The 25,148-nt window shown below is 41.6% G+C and overlaps 1 protein-coding gene across 1 annotated transcript in view; it reads left to right on the top strand.

The window, feature by feature from the left end:
• Positions 1-25,148, top strand: part of cpt1a2b (carnitine palmitoyltransferase 1A2b) — a 36,856-nt gene that overhangs the window by 10,112 nt on the left and 1,596 nt on the right. Inside the window, exons 7-19 of the mRNA XM_029437223.1 lie at positions 303-380; positions 656-763; positions 1,756-1,843; positions 1,939-2,134; positions 7,289-7,477; positions 9,581-9,686; positions 10,885-11,001; positions 17,106-17,270; positions 18,676-18,804; positions 19,046-19,201; positions 21,232-21,345; positions 21,501-21,593; positions 22,778-25,148. The exon at positions 22,778-25,148 is cut by the window's right edge and continues 1,596 nt beyond it. Coding sequence (XP_029293083.1) covers positions 303-380; positions 656-763; positions 1,756-1,843; positions 1,939-2,134; positions 7,289-7,477; positions 9,581-9,686; positions 10,885-11,001; positions 17,106-17,270; positions 18,676-18,804; positions 19,046-19,201; positions 21,232-21,345; positions 21,501-21,593; positions 22,778-22,906 — 1,668 coding nt within the window. The 3' untranslated portion in view covers positions 22,907-25,148. The remainder of the gene's footprint in view (positions 1-302; positions 381-655; positions 764-1,755; positions 1,844-1,938; positions 2,135-7,288; positions 7,478-9,580; positions 9,687-10,884; positions 11,002-17,105; positions 17,271-18,675; positions 18,805-19,045; positions 19,202-21,231; positions 21,346-21,500; positions 21,594-22,777) is intronic.

The raw sequence follows: 25,148 nt of genomic DNA, 5'->3' as shown, positions 1-25,148 counted from the left end.
AATATCTTTGGATTTCGGCTGTTAATTGAATAGAACACTAAATATCTCGACTTAGCCTTTGTGAAAAAGTCCAGGCCATCTTCACTATTTTCTGACATTTAATAGACCAATAGATTAATAGATGAAGCCATTAATCGTGAAAATATATTTAAAAAAAAGCGCTATATTTGTACTGATATTTAGCACAGAATTGTGTAATGCTTGGATACATTCTAATTTAAACACTCAAGTGTAGAAGAAGTGAATTGTTTGTCTAGTTTATTTTTGAGTAAGCAACTTGAATGTCCTGTTTGTGGTTCCAGGTGAGCGACTGGTGGGAGGAATACATCTACTTGAGGAGCCGAGGTCCCATAATGGTCAACAGTAACTACTATGGCATGGTAACCAGCTGCCTTTTCACAGTATTACAGCTTAGATAAATGTATTCTGTGTTACATCTTTTTATACGAAAGCATCTCTTTTTTATGTTTCTCTACCTCTGTTCATGCTTACATCTTCTTCCACCCCCCACTGAAACTACCTCCTTAGATCTCTTAACAATCTTCATCATCTAAGATAATTGTATAACATTTTACTCTTCTTTCTTTTGCCTTTCAAAGCATAAATCTTGAAAGCCTATTGTTGTTTATTCTAATGTCCTGTGTGTGTGCTGCAGGACTTTCTGTATGTGACCCCGACCCCGGTGCAGGCAGCCAGGGCAGGCAACACCATCACTGCCCTGCTGCTCTACCGCCGCAAGGTCAGCCGGGAGGAACTCAAACCGGTAAGACCAGCATGAACTGTTGCATTGTGTGTGTTTTGTGGGAAGGATGGCATGTCTGGAACGAGACCGTGTAGCCATAATGTCTCTGTAGTTATAAATTGTAAGCAAGGACTTTTGGTGATATCAGTGCTGAAATCAATAGTCATTAAGGAGACGAAGGAGAAGTGATGAAGAGCAGTAATTGCTCATTTTAAGTTTGGAAGTGACCTGGTCTCTTGAGGCAAGAGGCTAAAAGTAGTTTAACCTCTTAACCACAAAGAAAGACAAAACATTGTCACACAAAGGATCTCGTTTGATGCAAAACTTCCTGCTGTTGAGTATAAATACACACAGGTGAAATGTATTGTACTATATTAATTCAGCCAGTAGAGGCGAACAAGAAGACGGAGTGGATTAAACATTCATTCAGTATACTCTTCATCCAGCGGTGTTGGATGATTATTTTATTAATGTGGCAACAAAAACATTTCTGCAGATCATTTTGTGAACCAGAAGGAAATTCTTAGAGAACATGAATTAGTAAAATATTCAGAGCTCACGCTCTGTGATCTTTCTGCTCACCAGCTTTGGCCCGTATTCACCAGCATTAAGCTGCAGATGTTAGCGTGATGACTCGCTAAATTAAGATTGGGAACATTATACTTTCATGCATTAACATTGGGAAACACATTTTTTTCGATGTTATTTTATTTCTATGCCATTAAATATACATTCCTGAAGCGAGCATTAAAAACAAGCTAATATATACTTTTCATTTAAATTTAAATATCAAAAACATAATGGCTTATTAAACAATGTCAGCTAAACTGCAAATGGTCAGTCAAAAAAAGACCTACCTGCTAATCAGCGTTACTAAAGTAAAGAAGTATTCTTAATATATGGCCTGCAGTCATGCTTCTATATGCATAACGGTCTTCTCTTTGAGCCTAGAAAAAAACACTGTTACAATAAACGTTGCATATTAATAATAGATGTGTGTCTTTATGTGTCAGAGCCGTGTTCCAGGCACCGTCATCCCTCTGTGTGCCGCTCAGTGTGAGAGGATGTTCAACACAACACGCACACCAGGAATCGAGACAGGTAACACACACACACACACACACACACACACACACACACACACACACAGAGCAAATGATAGAAAGGTCTGATGATCATCCTCCTTTCCTCCACAGATGTGCTCCAGCACTGGCAGGACAGTGAGTTTGTAGCAGTGTACCACAAAGGACGCTTCTTCCGCCTGTGGGTGTACTGGGCAGGCCGCCTGCTGTCTCCCAGGGAGATCGAGCACCAGATTCAGAGGATCCTGGATGACCCTTCTCTGCCGCAACCGGGAGAGGAGAAGCTGGGAGCTCTCACTGCTGGAGACAGGTAGGAACAATAGGGTGGTGCTGGAATGTATTTGTGAATTTTGAACTTAGCGGTTAATATTTTATTCAGTAGTATTTGCTTTCATTGTACATCCGTATTATGGCTGTACCAAATCTCTCTTTTTTTTCTTTCTTTTTACATTTAAAGATTACATTGAGGTTTTCGAATGAAGCTTTGAATGTCTGTAGTCTGTAGTATTTCACCTGCCAGTATTCATCACCTTTTTAGAAAAATAAAAATAAATCCTCAAAATCCACAACTTGAATAAAGTCATTCATCGGATTAAATTAGTTAGTCCTTTTTATTTTATTTAAACTCGACGGGTTTTACTCCTTGTTGTGTGCGTCTAACAAACAGTTTTTTGACCGCAGTGAAAATGTTGTTTTTAGAAAGGCTAAACGCCACAAATATGGACTGAAGCAGATTATTCGTTTGAGACATTTTTTTTGTGGATTTTTTGAACAATAAAATCTATCAAAACAACAGAATCAAAACTGTTTTTAAGTCAAACCAAAATTGGACAAAACAAATGAGATCAACCTTGTGAGTAGCATTTTAGTCTGGTCTTTGGGCATTTTGACTAGAAAAAATGGTATAACGATGATTTTTACACCACATAAGCCATGTTTTTCTATGGAAAAGGTAAAAGAATAAGGATTTTATGGCGACTGTTGACGGTTCATTCACCTTCATTGTAGAAAATGCAAAGTCTAAGTTGCTGAAAATTGTTACTTTACTATGTATAATAGTCATTACCGTATTACCTCTGGTATAAGCACAATCCCCCCCCACCCCTACCCCCCGGCAATGGTAGAGTCCCCTCAAAATTGTAGCTTATTAGTGTAAGTGTTAAGGGAAGAGGTCTGAACTTCACCCGTGGCCCGGAGGGAAGACTCTTTTTCCTACGACAGTCTCTGTGTCCGTCTCTGTGTCTGTCTCTGTGTCTGTCTCTGTGTCTGTCTGTGTCTGTCTCTGTGTCTGTCTGTGTGTCTGTGTCTGTCTCTGTCTCTGTGTCGGTCTCTGTGTCTCTCTGTCTCTCTGTCTCTGTGTTTGTCTCTGTGTCGGTCTCTGTGTCTGTCTCTGTGTCGGTCTCTGTGTCTCTCTGTCTCTGTCTCTGTCTCTGTCTCTGTGTCTGTCTCTGTGTCTGTCTCTGTGTCTGTCTCTGTGTCTGTCTCTGTGTCTGTCTCTGTGTCTCTCTGTCTCTGTGTCTCTCTGTCTCTGTGTCTGTCTCTGTGTCTGTCTCTGTGTCTCTCTGTCTCTGTGTCGGTCTCTGTGTCTCTCTGTCTCTGTGTCTCTCTGTGTCTCTCTGTGTCTCTCTGTCTCTGTGTCGGTCTCTGTCTCTGTGTCGGTCTCTGTCTCTGTGTCGGTCTCTGTGTCTCTCTGTGTCTGTGTCTGTCTCTGTGTCTGTCTCTGTCTCGGTCTCTGTGTCTCTCTGTCTCTGTGTCTGTCTCTGTGTCTCTCTGTCTCTGTGTCGGTCTCTGTGTCTCTCTGTCTCTGTGTCTGTCTCTGTCTCTGTGTCGGTCTCTGTGTCTCTGTGTCTCTCTGTCTCTGTGTCTCTCTGTCTCTGTGTCTGTCTCTGTCTCTGTGTCGGTCTCTGTGTCTCTCTGTCTCTGTGTCTGTCTCTGTGTCTGTCTCTGTCTCTGTGTCGGTCTCTGTGTCTCTGTGTCTGTCTCTGTGTCTGTCTCTGTGTCTGTCTCTGTGTCTCTCTCTGTGTCGGTCTCTGTGTCTCTCTGTCTCTGTGTCTGTCTCTGTGTCGGTCTCTGTGTCTCTCTGTCTCTGTGTCTGTCTCTCTGTCTCTGTGTCGGTCTCTGTGTCTCTCTGTCTCTGTGTCTGTCTCTGTGTCGGTCTCTGTCTCTGTGTCGGTCTCTGTCTCTGTGTCGGTCTCTGTGTCTCTCTGTCTCTGTGTCTGTCTCTGTGTCGGTCTCTGTCTCTGTCTCTGTCTCTGTGTCTGTCTCTGTGTCTGTCTCTGTGTCGGTCTCTGTCTCTGTGTCGGTCTCTGTCTCTGTGTCGGTCTCTGTCTCTGTGTCTGTGTCTGTGTCTGTGTCTGTCTCTGTCTCTTCTGTGTCGGTCTCTGTGTCTCTCTGTCTCTGTGTTTGTCTCTGTGTCGGTCTCTGTGTCTGTCTCTCTGTCTCTGTCTCTGTGTCTGTCTCTGTGTCTGTCTCTGTGTCGGTCTCTGTGTCCTGTCTCTCTGTCTCTGTGTCTGTCTCTGTGTCTGTCTCTGTGTCGGTCTCTGTGTCTGTCTCTGTGTCGGTCTCTGTGTCTCTCTGTCTCTGTGTCTGTCTCTGTGTCTCTCTGTCTCTGTGTCTCTCTGTCTCTGTGTCTGTCTCTGTCTCTGTGTCGGTCTCTGTGTCTCTCTGTCTCTGTGTCTCTCTGTCTCTGTGTCTCTCTGTCTCTGTGTTTGTCTCTGTGTTTGTCTCTGTGTCGGTCTCTGTGTCTGTCTCTCTGTCTCTGTGTCTGTCTCTGTGTCGGTCTCTGTGTCTGTCTCTGTGTCTCTCTGTTTCTGTGTCTGTCTCTGTCGGTCTCTGTGTCTGTCTCTGTGTCTCTCTGTCTCTGTGTCTCTCTGTCTCTGTGTCTCTCTGTCTGTCTCTGTGTCGGTCTCTGTGTCTCTGTGTCTCTCTGTCTCTGTGTCTCTCTGTCTGTCTCTGTGTCGGTCTCTGTGTCTCTCTGTCTCTGTGTCGGTCTCTCTGTCCTCTCTGTCTCTGTGGTCTCTCTGTCTGTCTCTGTCTCTGTGTCGGTCTCTGTGTCTCTCTGTCTCTGTGTCGGTCTCTCTGTCTCTCTGTCTCTGTGTCTCTCTGTGTCTCTCTGTCTCTCTGTCGGTCTCTGTCTCTGTGTCGGTCTCTGTGTCTCTCTGTCTCTGTGTCTGTCTCTGTGTCTCTCTGTCTCTGTGTCTCTCTGTCTCTGTGTCTGTCTCTGTCTCTGTGTCGGTCTCTGTGTCTCTCTGTCTCTGTGTCTCTCTGTCTCTGTGTCTCTCTGTCTCTGTGTCTCTGTGTCTGTCTCTGTCTCTGTGTCGGTCTCTATGTCTCTCTGTCTCTGTGTCTCTCTGTCTCTGTGTCTGTCTCTGTGTCTCTCTGTCTCTGTGTCGGTCTCTGTGTCTCTCTGTCTCTGTGTCTGTCCTCTGTGTCGGTTTTCTGTCTCTGTGTCGGTCTCTGTCTCTGTGTCGGTCTCTGTGTCTCTCTGTCTCTGTGTCGGTCTCTCTGTCTCTGTGGTCTGTCTCTGTCTGTCTCTGTGTCTGTCCTCTGTGTCTCTGTCTCTGTGTCGGTCTCTGTCTCTGTGTCTGTCTCTGTGTCTGTCTCTTGTGTCTGTCTCTGTGTCTGTCTCTGTGTCGGTCTCTGTCTCTGTCTCTGTGTCGGTCTCTGTGTCTCTCTGTCTCTGTGTCGGTCTCTGTCTCTGTGTCTGTCTCTGTGTCTGTCTCTGTGTCGGTCTCTGTCTCTGTGTCGGTCTCTGTGTCGGTCTCTGTCTCTGTGTCGGTCTCTGTGTCTGTCTCTGTTTCTGTCTCTGTGTCGGTCTCTGTCTCTGTGTCTGTCTCTGTCTCTGTCTTCTGTCTCTGTGTCGGTCTCTGTCTCTGTGTCTGCTCTGTCTCTGTGTCTGTCTCTGTGTCTGTCTCTGTGTCTGTGTCGGTCTCTGTCTCTGTGTCTGTGTCGGTCTCGTGGTCTGTCTCTGTGTCTGTCTCTGTGTCTGTCTCTGTGTCTCTCTGTCTCTGTGTCTCTCTGTCTCTGTGTCTGTCTCTGTGTCTGTCTCTGTGTCTCTCTGTCTCTGTGTCGGTCTCTGTGTCTCTCTGTCTCTGTGTCTCTCTGTGTCTCTCTGTGTCTCTCTGTCTCTGTGTCGGTCCTCTGTCTCTGTTCGGTCTCTGTCTCTGTGTCGGTCTCTGTCTCTGTGTCTGTCTCTGTGTCCGGTGTCTCTGTGTCTCTCCTGTCTCTGTGTCTGTGTCTGTCTCTGTCTCGGTCTCTGTGTCTCTCTGTCTCTGTGTCTGTCTCTGTGTCTCTCTGTCTCTGTGGCGGTCTCTGTGTCTCTCTGTCTCTGTGTCTGTCTCTGTCTCTTGTCGGTCTCTGTGTCTCTGTGTCTCTCTGTCTCTGTGTCTCTCTGTCTCTGTGTCTGTCTCTGTCTCTGTGTCGGTCTCTGTGTCTCTCTGTCTCTGTGTCTGTCTCTGTGTCTGTCTCTGTGTCTGTCTCTGTCTCTGTGTCTGTCTCTGTGTCTCTGTGTCTGTCTCTGTGTCTCTCTCTGTGTCTGTCTCTGTGTCTCTCTGTGTCGGTCTCTGTGTCTCTCTGTCTCTGTGTCTGTCTCTGTGTCGGTCTCTGTGTCGGTCTCCTGTGTCGTCTCTGTCTCTGTGTCTGTCTCTGTGTCGGTCTCTGTCTCGCGTCGGTCTCTGTGTCTGTCTCTTGTCTCTTGGTCGGGCTCCCTCTGTCCTGGTCTCTGTGTCTGTCTCGGTCTCTGTCTCTGTGTCGGTCTCTGTCTCTGTGTCTGTGTCTGTCTCTGTCTCTGTCTCTGTGTCGGTCTCTGTCTCTGTGTCTGTCTCTGTGTCGGTCTCTGTGTCTGTGTCTGTCTCTGTGTCTGTCTCTGTCTCTGTCTCTGTGTCGGTCTCTGTCTCTGTCTCTGTGTCTGTCTCTGTGTCTGTCTCTGTGTCTGTCTCTGTCTCTGTCTCTGTGTCTGTGTCTGTCTCTGTGTCGGTCTCTGTCTCTGTGTCTGTCTCTGTGTCTGTCTCTGTGTCTGTCTCTGTCTCTGTGTCTGTCTCTGTCTCTGTCTCTGTCTCTGTGTCGGTCTCTGTCTCTGTGTCGGTCTCTGTGTCGGTCTTTGTCTCTGTCTCTGTCTCTGTGTCGGTCTCTGTCTCTGTGTCTGTCTCTGTCTCTCTGTGTCTGTGTCTGTCTCTGTCTCTGTGTCTGTCTCTGTGTGTCTCAAACTAATGTATTTTTCACCACAATGCGGTGTTCCATTAATATATTTTGGACATTCATGAACGTTCGCAAACTTCACTTAAATTGATCGGAACATTATTTTATATTTGTAACATTTCAAATCTTCTTAGATTGTCTTGCCAGTTGAATGGACACAGATTGTATTGTTTGCGGGTGCATGTGTGTATAAAGTATATGGAGCGATGATCATAATAATATTGAGTCTAGTCTAGGGTTTCACCGTTTGTGTGTCACCTCCTCCCAGGGTTCCTTGGTGTCAGATGAGGAAGCAGCACTTCAGCTCCGGCATCAACAAGCGCTCACTGGACTCCATCGAGAGGGCAGCCTTCTTCGTGACCTTGGACGATGAAGATCAAGGCATGAGGGGAGAGGACCCAGTGGGAAACTTGGACCGCTACGCTAAGTCCCTGCTGCATGGGAAATGTTACGATAGGTGAGGAAGACGCACATAAAATAAAAAATGGGCATTTATAGTCATACTTGGTCAGCCTTCAAAACTGTGAAGCAGCCTACAAGGATCTCTTTGGAACGGTCCATATTTCTCAGTAATCAAACTCCTTTACATGCCTGAAGCAAATGTAATAAAGAAAACAATATTAAGATAAACTAAACGGTTCAGTTTACATTGTCTAATATCATACCAACAAAATGTTCTGTCAACCATCTCAGACAATGAACAAGTCAAAAACAACACATTAAAGATATATTGGTGAAGGATTGTTGCAAAATACACACATTTGCAGAATTATCCCAAAAGTAATTACGAATTTATGTGCACGTTTCGCATTCTCTGCTATGTTTTGCGAAGGGCGGGGCTTTGCTCCGACACACATACAAACGCGTGCGCACACACCTACAGTCAGAGACAGAGCGGAGGAACGGAGAGGAGGGAACTAAATAGAATCCGCGCCATTTCCCCCCCCCAACCCCCCCGTCCGCCCCGTCGAAACAATTGGCAATTTGAGATGAATGCACGCACGCCAATAATATGATAAAAATAAAATAGAATTCAAAGCTATGATAAACAGTAATAGTAGTAAAACAGCATGACATAAAAGCTAGATGATAAAATAACAGTAAAATATGACAACATTTTACAACTATGGCCTGTTGAGACCTGTTAGTTGAGTATTACAGCCGTATTTGAGATGTTCCTTATTTTTATCATAAGTTGCAACTAAGCTCTAACTGGCAAAATAATGTTTTATTAGCAACGCATCAAAAATAGCAAAATTGTAGTTTATTTGCCTGATGAAGGTCAAGTATGTACACACGCTGCTAATATACATTTTAAGACAGTGTTTGATAGCTTGTTTGCAACATTTGAGCTATTCGTCCCTCTCGCCTGTCTTTTTGTTCAGCTGACATCAGATGTGAACATGCCTGATTCTTTTCACTCTGGTTCTTTATTAGTTTTGGAGCAAGACTTATTTAGACTAATGCATCCTGACTAAATGTGTTCTGTCAGAGTGGCAATTAACATTTGAATGATTATGTGTTTATCTTTTGGATGAGAAGACAACATACACTTTGATCCACTGGAGGATTGCAACCACCTCCTGCACATAGAAACGACAAGAGGAAATTGGTCATTACTCTATCTGATAATATCACACATGCAGTCTCGAGTGTCGGACTGAAAACCCATTAATACTAAAGATGTACAGTGCTGCACTCCATCATAATAATCATAAATTGTATTTGTAAAGCCCCTTTCAAAGCCTTCAAAGCAATCTCAAGGCGCTAAAAAACGGCAAAGAACAACAGGAGAAGCGGCGAACAAGCAGCGCCAGCGTCCTCTCCTTCTCATTTTCTCTCTATACTGTATTTGTTTAAAATTCTGACATCCATACTGTAGTGTAGTATTCTGTTAGGGCAGCTGGATTTTGTCTCCACTTTGTTGGTCTGACCCTCACGTTAAAGGAAACTAAATTGGGAAGGAAACTTGATGTTTGCTGCTTTTTCTTTCCTTTTCCTTATTTCTGATTTCCTCCACAGTTCTGTTGAAAGTGTATATTGGTGAAGGATTGTTGCAAAATACACACATTTGCAGAATTATCCCAAAAGTAATTACGGCAGGATTCTCCTTAAATGCCAGTTCAGAGCTGTGGCCAGGACAGAAGGAGGAAGATATGAGACGACGTGAAACCTTGGTGTCATTGTGAACATGCTGAAGTTGGCATTAACAGCCCCCACAGATCAGCTAGCATGGCTGTAGACTCTTTGTCTTGTTTTAAAATAGCCATTGTAGCTAGCATGTGCAAGACATGATCTACCTATTCTGTCTGCATGAAGCACTACTTACCCCTTCTGTTAATAGCAGTGAACATAATTTGAAATAACCTGGGGAAAAAGTTCCTAAAATATTTCTTATCACCGACTATTTTCATGAATATTGACTTGGACATTTTAATTAATTAGATTATTATTAGTACACAATCTACACAAACAATTAGCTGTTTTCTATTGTAAATACACAGTAACATTTTTGCACTTTTCTCCAACCGATCTCCATCTTCCTTGTGTCTTCCCTCAGGTGGTTTGATAAATCCTTCTCCATTGTGATCTACAAGAATGGGAAGAGTGGACTGAATGCAGAGCACTCCTGGGCTGATGCACCGACAGTGGCTCACCTTTGGGAGGTGTGTGTGTGTGTGTGCGTGTGATTGCCTCTTTTCTGAGAAATGGCTGTGTTTACAGGACTAGAAAAGAAAAAGCAGCACAGATAATGATGTGAGCTGTCACCACAGCTGCTGAGCATGATGTCACTGCTGCTACATAATAGTGATGGTATTTTGTAATGAAATAAATAAAAACACAGATCCCACTGGGAGATAGCTGTGTGTTGGAGAACATCTGACAGCTTCATTGAAATGACAAGACACAGGAATTCATAAAAAACATCTAAAGTGCATGGGAGTACATTTACTCAATATCTCTAAATATTGACTATCAACTCTAATTACAAATGTTTGCTACTATAGTTGAGCATTTCCATTGTATGCTCCTTTTTGTACTCCACCACCTCTCAGAGGTAAATATTGTACTTTTTACTCCACTACATTTATCTGACCTCCTTAGTTACTTTTTTTGATTGTAATTTTTCTTCCCCTTCCTGTGTTAATGAAAACCATGTTTCTCCAGATGTGGTGATTTTTTTGTAATAAACATAAGTTTGAAGAGTTTATATATGGGTTGAGACAATTATTCTCCTCCTTTTTAATTTAATAAACTTTGTATTTCTGAGAAACTCATGAAAAGTTGACTTTTTAGAAATACTTGGTTCTCACAGGACAGCGGAAAAGCACCAAACATATGATGATCTAATAGGACATCAGTGTTTCCCCCACCATTGTCTTCTATCCAATATCTTGGACAATAAATGAACTCGAGTAACATAGAATGACAACTGTTCACAGTATGAAGTATAAATAGAATAAGCAATGTACAGAGATATAGTCCCAAAGATGTAAACAGTCATGTTCAAATGCAGCATATGTGTACTGCTGATGTTGTGGGTGCCTGGGTTAAGATGGGAAGGCCACCACGTGGGCCTGCTGAAGCGCTAATCAGGCAGTGAAACTACCACGAATGCTACATTATCACACCCACTGCGGAAACACTTCGATCTAGATTGGAGTGGAATTTTCCTGAATGACCAATCTTTCATTGATGCCATTGTCGGTAGTTCACCATGAAAATAAGCAAGGGAAGGAAATGTATACATGAACGTGCAAATAAAAGCAATATGTAAAAATGAATGGGTAGGGTCATTTCAGTTGTATTTTGTGTTAGTGTGTGTTTGGATGTTAATAGGAGCATGTCTCTTCCCTTCTCTAGTACACCCTGGCCACAGATGCCTTCCAGCTGGGCTACACTGAGGACGGGCACTGTAAAGGCGATGTGGACCGCTCTCTACCCATGCCCCAGAGGCTCGCCTGGGACATTCCCTCAGAGGTACATACACCCTGCGAGATGCGTCTTTATGGCTGCATTCCAAATCACATACTTTTCTTTTAGTATGTACTGCAGCTGCCCTTACAAAGCACATACTGTTGCATGCGTTCTATTGAGACACACTACTTTGTCATAACATAGCAACTTGAACTTTGACCTTCTTTACTCATTTTCCCTTCACAAATAATTGTGGGTCAGAATAGCCAGAAAACTTGCATTCTTCAAAATGCGACCAGATGCAGGTGGACATCCTAGTATTTTTGGCATACCATGTACTGGGACATACTAAATCTCTGGCATACTAAATATTATGGGTATTGGAACGCACAGTATGTGTCTGCCCTCACTCACTAGTTATCACAACTTGACTTGACAACTCAGGTCCAGACAGACTCCATGTGTGCAGTTTCGATCACATCCAGGCATGCAAACTTGTCACCTTTTGGGGAAATTCGCTGTTAAAAATAAAAAATAGGTCCTCCTGTGATTTGTGCAGATCCAATTTGGATTTCCTTAAAAAGTTAATTATTTGTTTTTATCATAAACCGTTTATTTTTTACAGCTAATACAAAAAAACGCTTAATATGGGACCGAAAATCACAAGCGTGAGTTCCACCCGGAAGCTTTTAGCCATACGCTGTTAGCAAATTGTGCTGAGGTTGACACAACAAGCGGATTGGTGTACAATGTTAATAGTAACATATCCAACGGAGAGAGCATCACCCAGGTGTGCCAGTCACCGACGAGGAAAAACTAACCAGAACCCAACTCTTTATCCTCGCTGCTTTCAAGCAGCCTTTAGATGCAACAGCACACAAGGACAAAAGAATTACAGAAGTTTGCATTGGAATATCGCCACGGTGGAACTAATTGAAACTCTCCTCCTAATGAACAAGTTATATTTTATATTATACCATTTATTTAGTATTTTAATTTTCAATCAATCAAAACAAATGTATAGTACCTTTCAGTGTTTCCCCTTACCATTGTTGCAACGGAGCCCCGCGTCCCCATGAATCTCAAGGTGGTTTTTTTTCTAGAGTTGTTTTTATATATTCACAACTCACGTTTCACATTGAACAGGTGCTCTTTTATTAATTTATTTTAGTTTTGGAGCAAGACTTATTTAGACTAATGCATCCTGACTAAATGTATTCTGTCAGAGTGGCAATTAACATTTGAATGATTATGTGTTTATCTTTTGGATGAGAAGACAAAATACACTTTGATCCACATAGAAACGACAAGAGGAAATTTGTCATTACTCTATCTGATAATATCACACATGCAGTCTCGAGTGTCGGACTGAAAACCCATTAATACTAAAGATGTACAGTGCTGCACTCCATCATAATAATCATAAATTGTATTTGTAAAGCCCCTTTCAAAGCTTTCCGGTTTTCTTTCCTTTTCCTTATTTCTGATTTCCTCCACAGTTCTGTTGAAAGTGTAATCTGGCATAAAGATTGTACCTAGTCAAAAGCTTCAGTGGTGGCATGTGCCATATCAATACAGTTGTTCGGTCTCCCCTATACATCACTGTTGTAACTCCAGCATCTGGTTCACTTCACATTAATTACTTTCACTTTGGACAGGTTAATTTGGGGCCAGTGCGGAATGCGTTATCTTTTTCCTCCAGTATAGCTGACCTCCCTCTGACATTCTGATACTTGTAATCATTGTCAACATCCTTATCCCCTTTTACAATCCGGTTTAACAAAAGCAGGAAACTAATATTTCAATTATTATTGTATCTTTTAAAGATTTTTTGGGGGGCTTTTTATACCTTTTAATGATAGTACAGTTTAAGATTGGAAAAGGGGTATAATGTGCAGCGAATGGCCACGGGCCGGATTCGGACTCCGCGCAGCAGCGGCAAGGACTCAGACTTTGTATGTGGGTTGCCCTCTCTACCAGGTGACCTGCAGGTGTGCTTAATTTCAGTATTCTAATATTTCTGTTATCCTCTAGAGGAGGGGTGGGGAACCTTTTTCCTATCAAGGGCCATTTAGTTTTTTTAAACATCCTTCGAGGGCCATACTAATTATTGAACTCATAACCTCTGCAAACGTTTTTTAAGACGCAACCCATTCATGTCAATTTTCTTTAAAAGTAAACAAAAAAGCAACTTTTTTATCCCTGTATCTTTCTGTTTTTATCAGAAAACAATCCTTTATTAGTCCCACAACGGGGACATTTATCTTGTCACAGCAAAAGAACATATGAAGTAAAAAGGCAGTACACAATAATTAAATAGAATAAAAAATAATATAAGTACCAAGGTTGATAGAAAATAAAGTGAGTATTGTAAATGGCAGTGATAATTGCACAGCAGTGGTGGAACAGTCTGTTCTTGGTGTGGGGGTCTACCTCTCTATCTTTCCACGTTTGTATGTTACGCTCTGCAGAGACCTGCTTGTTGGGCCAAACTCCGCCGAAGAGCGTTAACTTTATCCAAACGCACTCGTCCTTTCAGCTCGTGCAGTTTGACATGTTTCGAGCAGTAATGACGCTCGAGATTATCTCTCCTGTAAAGTGCGACATTCCGCATCCATCTTTCTGTTTTACACTCGCCACGCTGCGTTCACTGATGTCAATGACAGTCTCGTTTTAAAATTGAAGTTTTTTGACATGACGTAACCACGTGATGACGCGTTCCGCTCGTGTTGTGTTCAAGGACCCTGACTGTGGCCAGGAAAAACAGTCAGTCGCCCATTTAAAACATTGCAGTCTACTACTACTTTTTTTTTGCTATTGGATTTTTTTTGCGTGCATTTTACGAATGACCTCGAGGGCCGGAACAAATGGTCTCGCGGCTGGAGGTTCCCCACCCCTGCTCTAGAGCATAGTTCTTCAACAGGGGGTCTGTGGAGGTACTGCAGGGGGGTGGAAAAATTGTTTGTAGATAAAGCAATTAAAAAATAATAAACAACCTGCAATGAATGAGTTCTCCCATAACCCAACAGTGACTGCTGCATTACATTACACAAATGTCTGATAATAAATGTATGAACAAAGATGAGTACCACACTTTGCAAAACCTCATTGTGAAAGCAGGAATTTGGCTGATGAAGTCAGCCAACTTGTCCATGGGTTAAATTCCTCCCAGTCTTTTGGCATGTTTAGACGGATTGGTTTTTTTCAAAGAGGGTTTTCATGACAAGAGTCAGTGACATTCACTTAACCGAGGGAGAACGTTTATGTAAGGAGAGAGAGAGAGAATAGTGTGTAAAAGCATATGGGTGGAGAGATTGATAGTTTAAAGACAGGACTGTGGAGCCACAGTGGCAGGGAATATCTTTTTATTTTTACAGTTAAGTGAATAAAAAAACCTGTGTGAACAAGCTCACATTTTACTTTCTCTATTATTATTACAACATGAACATTGGAAAATGCCTCAAAGAGTGATGCAAACTTTAAGCTATTTCCTGATTGAGGAAATAGAACCCCTCCCTTCTCTCTTTTGTTCTCTAAAACTTTACACACACACGTACACCTTCTCAAAGACCCTCCCTCCCAAAGACACACACACCCTCACACAGACACACATAGCTCTGCTCAGACAGATTAATTGTAAATGTCACACACCATAATATTGAGAGAAATTGAATTAAACCTCTCCTACCAGTATTCAGAGGCCAGTTATTATCAACAATGAACATTGTGTGCACTCTCACACACAAACTCTCAGTAAAAAGAATGTGAAAAAGTGTTTTATCTTCCTCTGCATGTTGCTTCTTTAAATTAGTGGGACTTCTGACATTCCTTGCCTCGAACAATCCTCCTCAAATCTGGCTTGTATTCTGTTGTGGTCACTCGAAGCAATTCTTTCACATGTGTCAGTCAGAACAGATCGATACTTTGATTTCATGTGTTTCAGGGTAGAAAACACCGACTCACAGACGTATGTTGACCCAAACATTGATAGTAGCTTGAGTGCAGCCCGTTTGACATTGGGATATTCTTTCCATTGGCACAGTTTTACAGAACTCAAGGGTCCCTTCCCTCAGAACAGGTTCCAGTCGGTCTTCCTCAGAAAGTTCATTCATCTCCAACTGGGCCACCGCCTCGTCCGTGACTAGTGCAAATACACTTTGCACTAGGTCAGGCAACATTTTTATATGAATATGAACTCTCACACTAAAAACGTCCTATGTTGGTCTTCATATTTTCGCTTAGCTGTGCATTTTTTCCCTGCCATTTTAGGATCGAACTCAGATGGTCCGTTTACTCTACGATAGGTTTTTCCCCCATCAAAGGTGATTGGTTCACTGCATCGCAGGCATTTTTGTAATTAGCTCTTGGACCACATCAAAATTAGGCGCACTGTCATGCTCTCATACTGACAGCACACATGCACACACTCACAAATAAAATTCGATATGAACTGAAGAGACAAAGAGGACAAAGAGCCGCATGCGGCTCGAGAGCCGCGGGTTGGCCACCCCTGATCTAGTCATTACATTTACACTAGACTCTAGTGTTAATCAATGATGTAACGAAGTAAAGAAACACCACTCTGATATGGTGAGAATATAAGGTGGTTTCCAATGACAAAACGTCCCGTATTTGTCTCTGCTGCAGCATGCGAGGTATTCAGTTTTAATGTGGGCTGAGGAGAGAGGCAGGGACTTTCCCCACGACTGACGGCCTGACCACACTGTTGGTTTAATTTTCTCTTCCTCAAAAATCAAACGGAAAAGGAAACTGACCAGAGGAAACATTGAAACCCTCGGTATAGAGACGTGCATTAACAAGACCTTTAAATAAAACTAGATTTATTTCGAGTCCATTCACTGCTGTGAATGGACTCACTGCTCACTGCTACTTACTTACCCACTTACTTACTTACCTACTTACTTACCTACTTACTTACTTACAATACTGGACCAATTTCATAAATTGGTGTCCCCATTTGTCAGACACAAAAACACGGTAAACAAAACAAAGGTCAGTTGCAAATGTACACACCCAAGAGAAGCTGCTAATCCCATTTTTATCATTTAGAGCGATCACATCCATTGTATCCTGTTTTGGTCAACTTTCCTTCTTATCAGATCATAAATAACTAAACTCTTAACTGGCACTCCCAGGGTTCAAGCTTGAACCATACATGAGGCTGCTTCCCATGTCTATTCTAAATTTACCACATGTCCCGAACATACCTTCCCAGGAACTGGGGTAGAATCAGGCAAGCTTGCTCGGGCATAGACAAGAGTTTGTTTTGGCAAAGGTTATATGGTCTGACCAAACATAGTAGAAAAAAATACATTACACATGCAGGTTAAGGACATAAGTAAGACATAAGGTTTAGGACATAAGTAATAACATATAATATAATATGTTACTTAACTGACTGGATGGATGGATGGATTTAGATTATTCATGTTTCTGGTATCTTAAAATAAAACACATGCACATCCATCTGAAAGCAGACCTCTGCACTGTTTGCATTGGTATGTCTTTCCTTTTACCAAATCCATTTCCAGAAACGTGACCGTTTTGTATGCATTTCTACCAGCACTTTCTTTGGGTTGTTCCAAAGCGTGCTTGTGTGTTTGTTTGGGAAACCTGGCCAATTAGGGTGTGGTCTCAAGAACTGCTTTTCCTGTTTCTTTTACCATTTCTTGGCTTCACTTTCTTCTTCTGATCACATATACACTATAGCCAATCTTTTAATCTGTAAAACAAACAAAGCAAGAAACATAGAGAAAGTTTTACTTCTGTGTGCACGTAATACTAGTCAGCGATTTATCTGAAAAGATAGATTTCTAATATTTCTGATAAATTCTCTAGATTTTCTTTTTTAAACTTATTTAATGAGCATTGCTAGTCGGAGGTTGATATTGGAGATTTTCTTTGACAATGAAAAACTTTAAACTTCTTAATTTGAAAGAACTAAAGAGAAGGCCAATTGGAGAAAAGGGATAAGGGTTGTCTCATGCTCTATTGGATTTCAGCCATGTTGCCTACCACTGCCTGTAAGCACAATGTGTCAAACCTGTGATGACTTGACTTTAAAAATATTTTTTTTACATGCTATGTAAGTGAAAGTCCAAATGATTCCCTTTGTTCCACTTTTTAAGTCTGATTTTCTCTGTCAGGTTCAAGCTCAGGTGTGCAGCTCCCTGGCTGTCGCCCAGGCGCTAGCAGACGACGTGGACTGCCATGTGTTTCCCTTCAGAGAGTTCGGGAAAGGACGAATCAAGAAGCTACGCGTCAGCCCCGACGCATTGATACAGATCGGCTTACAGCTGGCATACTACAGGGTAACGCTTTGACAGGCATATTGTAGAGTGGAGGTGGTATAGTTGCAGAAATTTTGACTGTAAAACAATTATGTTACAAGAGCTGACGAGCCAGTTCGGAAAATGAAATGGTTTGGATCAATATTGTCCAACACCAACATAATCAAACAGTCCTCCCTGTGGGACTGAAGTGCCAATATGTAGACAGAGGGTTATTTATGTGGCCAAGTGTGCACAATAATTCAGTCCTGACAGTGGTGCCGGTTCATTAAAAACACAAGGAGTAAGAGAGCAACGAGTAAGAGTAGTAAATCACCCAGGGGAAAGGAAGGACTCGTCACATCTCTCTCTCTCTGTCTGATTGAATGTGTAACTGTGTGTGTATCATCGCCTGTGTGTTTGTCTCTCAGCCCAGTGTCACCTTTCTCTGCACATGTAAAATACATCCGCTAGAGATGAATGACGATAGGACTGGCCAATCACTGTATCCTGTGACCGCCGATCTGCATGAGTTCCTGTGGTAATAGAGGTGCAAGGCCAGCATTGGATCAGTGATATGAATATAAATGAGAGTGAATTTAAATAAAGGGGTACATTTGAATATGTTATTCTGTCATCCAGCACATTTATCAAGGCCTTGTGATGGATCACTGGGACATAAATGGGAGGATCTCCTGGAGATTACCTTATAGTACCTGTTTGTATTGCAGAATAGCCTGTTTGTTATGTGCATGCAAAACAAAGTCTGCAAGGGTGAATGAAAGTTATCTGTGTGTGAAAAAAAAAAACTCACAAGCAAAACAGTTGATGGATTAGGTTGGTATTCGGCTTGTTGTGTGTCAATGCACTGAGAGCTGAAGAGAGGATGAATGTTCAGGTAATTGGTTGAGGACCAGGTGTAATTTTAGCCACAACAAATCCATTTCCAAAGCTGGTACCCTGTCAGAGAGAGAGGCAGAGAGGTGGAGAAGAAAAAGGGACAGATAAAACACTTTTTGGTAGATTTTATGTGTATTGTAGACACACACAAGCCTGACTTGCCCTTTAGTATGACCTTTAACAAGCCAAGTAAAGGCATACATGTTGACGTGCACAGCATCCTCTCAACCCTAAATGTACCGTCTTCTCTCATTAAAAGGTTGAGTTGTTAATGGTGCCATTGTAAGAACAAAAAATCAATATGGATATGAAACAACTCATTTACCTTTTCATACACATTCTTGTATGAACTGTGTACAAAGGGTTAGTGCGAGAAGAGAATACCTTTTATTTATTTATTTATTTATTTATATATATATATATTTTTTTATATATATATATATATATTGTATTGTATTGTATTGTATTGTATTTTGTTATCTTCTTCCAATGTGTCTTTAACAACGACTACATGTTTGCATGTTGTTCGCTTCTCTCCTTCCCGCAGGATCGTGGTGGCTTCTGTCTGACTTACGAGGCGTCGATGACTCGTCTGTTCAGGGAGGGCCGGACAGAGACGGTGCGATCGTGCTCCAACGAGAGCTGTGACTTCGTCAAAGCTCTAGAGGGTGGAGAGGTAACTGATAAAACCTCCATTCTGCTGTCTTCCAAGTCTTAAATTGAAAGCGCGCACACACACACACAAAATGTTCAATTCCTGCTGAACCCATTGTCCGTCCAAACTCCAGCACAAAATCACCGTATTGTCCCAGTAACCATTACAGTCTAACATGGTCTGTTTTGTGCTGTATTTCTGGTGAAGTTTGTAGGTGATTATATTTTATGGTTGTGAGTAAAGGTGTGATTTGGTTTGACAGGCAGGGGACCAATGCAGGCGTCTCTTCCGACTGGCTTCAGAGAGGCACCAGAACCTTTATCGGATGGCTATGACTGGAGCTGGAATTGACAGACATCTCTTCTGTCTGTACGTGGTGTCCAAATACTTGGGGGTGGACTCACCCTTCCTCAAAGAGGTAAGCTTTTGGTTTTGTTCATCACAATGTTCATTTTGTTAACGAAATCTGTGACAAATTATGTTCGTCAACGCCCTTCTTTTCCACGATTTAAGACGAGACCCCACAGACGTCATCAAACACCAACTGACGGTATAAACATGCGATATCGTTGATGAAAAAAGACGAGACTAAAATGTAGTTTAAAAACTTTGTCACCTTACAGCTTCTCTTTCAAACACACTCACACATCGCACCGCGGTGCTCAGTCCAGCTGTGTCCTGACTCAGTCCTGACAGTAGTGCTACTATAATGCATGAAAATGTGCGGTTGATTAATGCTTATTTCTTCATGTTGGATGGTGCTAAATGGCTCTCATCACAGACCGCTCGCTAACGTGCAAAGTCAGGACGACTCAGAGGAGCAAAACTGCATTCTTAATCATTCGACCTGTGTTTTTCATCAGATAAAATGTTATGTGAAATAAGTGACTAAAACGACAGTAATATTGATTTTGGCTAGATTAGATTGAGTGAAACGTTCAATATAATCCGTTGACTAAAAAAGGACATTTGACAAAAGATTAAGACTAAATTAAAAAAATACCCAAGAAAGATTAAGGTAGAAAACATTTTGTAATGACTAAAACTGACAAATCTAATCACTTTTCATGGGTCAAACTATGAAGGATAAAAGAAAAAGTAAAATGGGACTAAAACCAATAAGCGTTTTTATCTAAAGATGAACCCTCTGGAGTCCGGGGCTAATTTGGCCGTTTTCGCATACCTTTGATTCTGCCTTACTAAACTTACTTAAACTTACATAAATTAAGAAATGTTTAGCATGTCAATGTTTGGTATCTTTTGTTTCAGCACAACCTCACCTATATAACCTGACATACTATATGAACATATTGGACCCAAAACCACACAAAAAACTTAAAAACTGATTTAGAAAATGATATTATTTTATTATTACACAAACATGCACAACGAAACATTTTGAAAGCCGGAAATATATAAATATAGACATGATAATGTGAAAGTTTGATTGAGGTAGCATGAACCTACACATGTTATGAACAAACAGCAGGTGTATCCAGAGGCGTTTCCCCTCATTCCCTCAAGTTCTTTTGTTTTTGCTCCCATTTTTCATGAGCTGAAATGAAAGATCTAAGACTTTCTCTATGAACACAAAAGGCCTTTTTAAATCTGTGTTAGTGAGCTAACAGTGTGTGTGCTGAGATTATCCACCCACCTCACCGGTGTGGCACATCAAGATGCTGATTAGACAGCATGATTATTGCATCATATATCTCCTTATCCTTAGGCTGTCACAATGAAAGGCCTCTCTAACATGTGCAGTTGTATCTTGTATTCGGACCAACACTAAATCTAACTATCTCTCAGTTCTCAATTGTTTCTGTCACTTTCCTTCAATCGCCGCCTCCCTTCGTCTCGTTACGTCTCGTTACGTCTATTTCCGTATCGCCTCGTTTCGCTTCGTTTTGCTTCGCACCACTCCGTTTACTCGATTACCCCCCCCCCCCCCCTGGTAAATGCTGCCTGTTGAGCAGGATCTACAGTCTCCAGCGTTATTTTCCGCTTCGTAAAATGACCAAATACGGCGAAGATTTAAAATACGTAACGGCTGCCACATTCCATTTCTCATACTTTTGATCATGCGGCAAAAAATGTTTTGCATCAACTTTATATCATCGTATCTCCGTTTCTACTGGGTGGATTCACACGAAACAAAGTCTGGCAGAGAGTTTCAAGCCTGTACTTTCAACAGAAGCCATCGGTAACATTGGCCGGACTGTTGATTTTATGCGGCGCCGACTTGAACAGGTCATGTGATCTGATCACGCCGGTGTGACGGTCGACTCCTAAGGGTTAAGACTAAATTCAAAAATAGCTGCCAAAATAAACACCAGTTCAGTGTTACATTGCTTTTTAATTTTCCTCTGATTTTCCCAGTCACATATGAATATGATCTGTGGTACAATATAATAACCCCTTTCTCTTTTCTCTCTCCTGCTCACATTCCAGGTTTTGTCAGAGCCTTGGCGTCTCTCCACCAGTCAGACCCCAGTTCAGCAGATGGAGCTGTTTGACCTGAAGAACAACCCCGACTTCATATCTCTGGGCGGCGGGTTTGGACCTGTGAGTGACGCACACTTTCCTGTAGTTGTTACTTGAAATATAAATGGGAAGAATACTGGGTGCCTGTATTTTCCATGTTCAGAGGCTGACTGGTTGTTATACTTGTACAGTGAGGTGTTGACACTTACCTCGTATGATCTCTGTTGTCATGTCAGGTCGCTGATGATGGTTATGGTGTTTCATACATCATCGTGGGGGAGGATATGATCAACTTCCACGTGTCGTCCAAACACTCCTGCAGTGAGACTGTAAGTGAAGACACTTTCATCACTGTTTGGATATGATCATTTTGCACTTTGAGGAATCATTACATGACCAAGATGTAACACACACAATGCACTTCAATTCAGTTTCAACTATATTCTCTCCAGCTGGGATGTTTACACACCAAAAGAGGCTTTCTGTTTTCTCATCTTTTAATCCTGAATTTCCTGGCATGTGTACACTGAACACTTTATTTACATTTCCTGTGTAAACATGCAAGGGACAAATTGAGTTGGCGGTAACTCAATTTACTTACTTACTTAGCTGTTGTTCTCAAGCAGTTTTGTGTGAAGTTCACATTTGTTCAGCTTCCCATTATTATGAAGCACATTTTGCACCTCTGATGCTCCTGCTTCCATGTGTTGCAGATTAAAAAAACTAGCTTGATTATTCACTCAGACATTTCAATGAATTATTACAAAATAAATGATGTTTCATCTTCCCCAAAGCAGTTGGTAGCCATGCTGTCTGGCTTTCTAAGCGACTGGCTGGATTGCGTCAGGATTCCAGCCAGTCGTAATTCGTTTGCTGTCTGCAAAAACAAAAGAACTTGAGGGAATGAGGGGAAATGCCAAGTTGTAATTCGTCTGCTGTTTGTTTTCACTTCCCTTTTCACAGTCTCATGGTAACTGTGGAATCTAGTGTCTTAACAGAGAAGGACCGATCATTAAGTAACAAGAAAGTATTGTACAGCAATTTAGTAACAGAATTTGCGTTTGAAAGTTGCGTTGAAATATCGCAAGAAAGTATTCCCGCTTGTCTGAGGTGGAAAATGAGTCGACAAAAGCAAAATCCAGCAAAGTGAACATATTTAGCGTGTGAATGTACCTGAAGCGTATGAAAATATTCTCGTCATCGCTCCACACAGATCTGATGTCACCTTCCTCACATTATTACATCAAACTAATTATGATTTCCATCCAGATTGACTGGTGCTCTTTTAATTATGCAATGTTTCCTGATGATCGCGTAACGGTAGTGGTGGAAACGAGCGTTTGTTTTGCAGATTTTCTCAGAATTCGGTTCAAATCTATCTACAGTATATCAGTATCAGCCTCCAAAGTCTCGCTGGGGCTATAATACTTGTATAACTTCACCCACTTCTCTCTCTCTATATTCTTCCCTTTTCCTTCTCTCTTTTTAATACTTTCATTTTTTCCCATTTTAGGACTCCCACAGGTTTGGAGCTCAGATAAGTAAAGCTCTCCAAGACATCATGACTGTCCTCTCCGCCGACACCAAAACCTCCTCGTCCTCCAAAGGCTCAGCCCAGCCTCAGTCCAAGAAGCTCCTCTGAACATGGACAAATATTCCCCGTAAGACGTCCAAGCTGAGTGTAGAAACCATTAAGAACCCATAATGTAGAACCTGTTAAAGCAATAATAAAGCTGACAATGCAGAACAATAATAACATACACTTTGGACCACCTCCAGCACAGCAACACATTGTTTTAAACACGCCTGCACACAATATTATTGTTTCCATTCTTCCATTACAAAAACATAGTTGAATGGGCGCTAACGAATAGATTTGACCGTATTCTGCATTAATACGAACAATTTTGTTTTTGTCATCTTTACGAGCTGTGTCCATCAGAGATGCAAAATGCTTCAAATCCCTATTTTCTCTGAGAGTATGAAATCTGTGATGGTCGATTTCTTTGAGAAAGAGGAAGCAAAGGTCATCACTTAAGAAGGAAGGAAAAGGAAGAAGCAGAGAAGGAGACAAATCTCCCTGGCACTAGGCCGAAAGCATTACGAGACACTTGATCTCAATGAAAGGGAAAGTTTCTAAGGTTAGATTCAAAATCTGAAAAACAGGAAGCATTAAAAGAAGGATAAGAAGATAAATCTCAATGAAGGGAAAAGCCCTTCCAGCTGTTACGGAGTTATTTTACCTCCATGTGCCTCAGCCTCTCAGCGACACCGTCAGTGACGGATCTGTTGTTACAAGTAACTGCAGTAAAATGCAAATTCAAGGATACTGTGGCTTTCATACAACACCTACTGATAACTGTTGAATGCTTCCCGAGAATCCGTTTGTTGTACAGTTTTTATAGTGACTGTTACACTAAATGTTCCCCCTCTGGAGTTTTCATGCAAAATGAAGACACCTGTGGGTTAAAGGTCGTTGTGATCATTGTGTAATATTGAAGGTAAAATAAGAAATGCCACAATACAATAAAAAAAATCCACTCCAAGTAAAAGTAAGTAGTAGTTAAAGTACTCATTAAGCAACTGAATATCTACTTAAATTATTTTTTATTATTAATAATTAATTGCCATGTAAGCAGGATTTAATGTTGGCGCTGGTTAGAAAATATGAATCTGCAAAGTAACAACCTCACTAGAGCTCTCAGATAATTGTTAGTTGAGTAAAAAGATCGATCTTTTGTTTTGAATAACCACGTTTCCTTATGAGAACTTGAATGCAATGGCTTGAAACTGGAAGTGGTGACTGATGTCTTTGAACTCTTGTTTCAGATGTAAGGTTATCTGTTATGATGTTATGAAGGCTGCCGACTCTTGTGAGATGTGTGCACCAGCGCTGTGCTCACACAAGAGCCATGGCAACACCAAATGCCAAAAAGGTTTTAGTCATTACATCACATTTCATTTTCATTTGACTTGAATGAAATTTAATTCAAAAGATTGTTTGAATTCAGTGGTTCCATAAGGATTCCGATTTTTCATGATTCAGGTTCATTATCTGAGGAGACTTGTTGTTTTCAATGTTGGACAAACGCATAAAAGGGATCAAATGTTCAGGATGTGTTTTATTTACAGCCATGTGTCGGGAGGATGGAAGGAAATGAGGGAAGAAAAATGCAAATGACTTTTTCATTATAGTTTTTATTTTCAGTTCAGTGGATTGATTTTAATAAGGTCTTAGTTGTTATCGGTCGAATGTTTTAGATGACCGTATGGATGTGCTTCAGCTTATCAGACACAGTTGAGTTTTACTGCTGTTGAATGTTTCCCTCTGGGTTGACATTACTTCAGAAACAAAGTGTAAAAATGGTACAAAATTAAAAGAACACTTGGGAGCTAGTGCTACCAGGAGAGGCGATCAATTGTGTGTGTGTGTGTGTGTGTGTGTGTGTGTGTGTGTGTGTGTGTGTGTGTGTGTACAGTAGATGCACTTTGGAGCAGGCAGGAGTACCATCACAGGGGCTTAAATATGTTTTGCCCCTGTCCACAGCAGTACATCGCTTTTAGAAAATCAATTATCACAATATTTTCGACCAAATATATTGTAGGGGTGACCTATTGGAGCTTTCTCAAAAATATTTACACAATGAGATTTTTGATAAATAATCATCAGTAATGTGGATGTAATGTAAGTGGGTAAAGGCAAAATAATAGAAGAGCTACAACAGTCTGCTAGGTTCAGAGAATGACATCACCTTTATGCAGCCTTTAAAACCAGGAAGACACTTATGCCATATTACGACATCCAAAATCTAAGAAGATATCTAGTCTCGTATCGCGATGTCGATATAATCTTGACATATTGCTCAGCACTACCTGCTTTGCTT

The sequence above is a fragment of the Cottoperca gobio genome, chromosome 8, assembly GCF_900634415.1.
Source record: "Cottoperca gobio chromosome 8, fCotGob3.1, whole genome shotgun sequence".
In the NCBI taxonomy this organism is placed as follows: domain Eukaryota; kingdom Metazoa; phylum Chordata; class Actinopteri; order Perciformes; family Bovichtidae; genus Cottoperca; species Cottoperca gobio.
The sequence above is the reverse complement of the archived record's forward strand: the minus strand, read 5'-3'. Positions and strand labels throughout refer to the sequence as shown.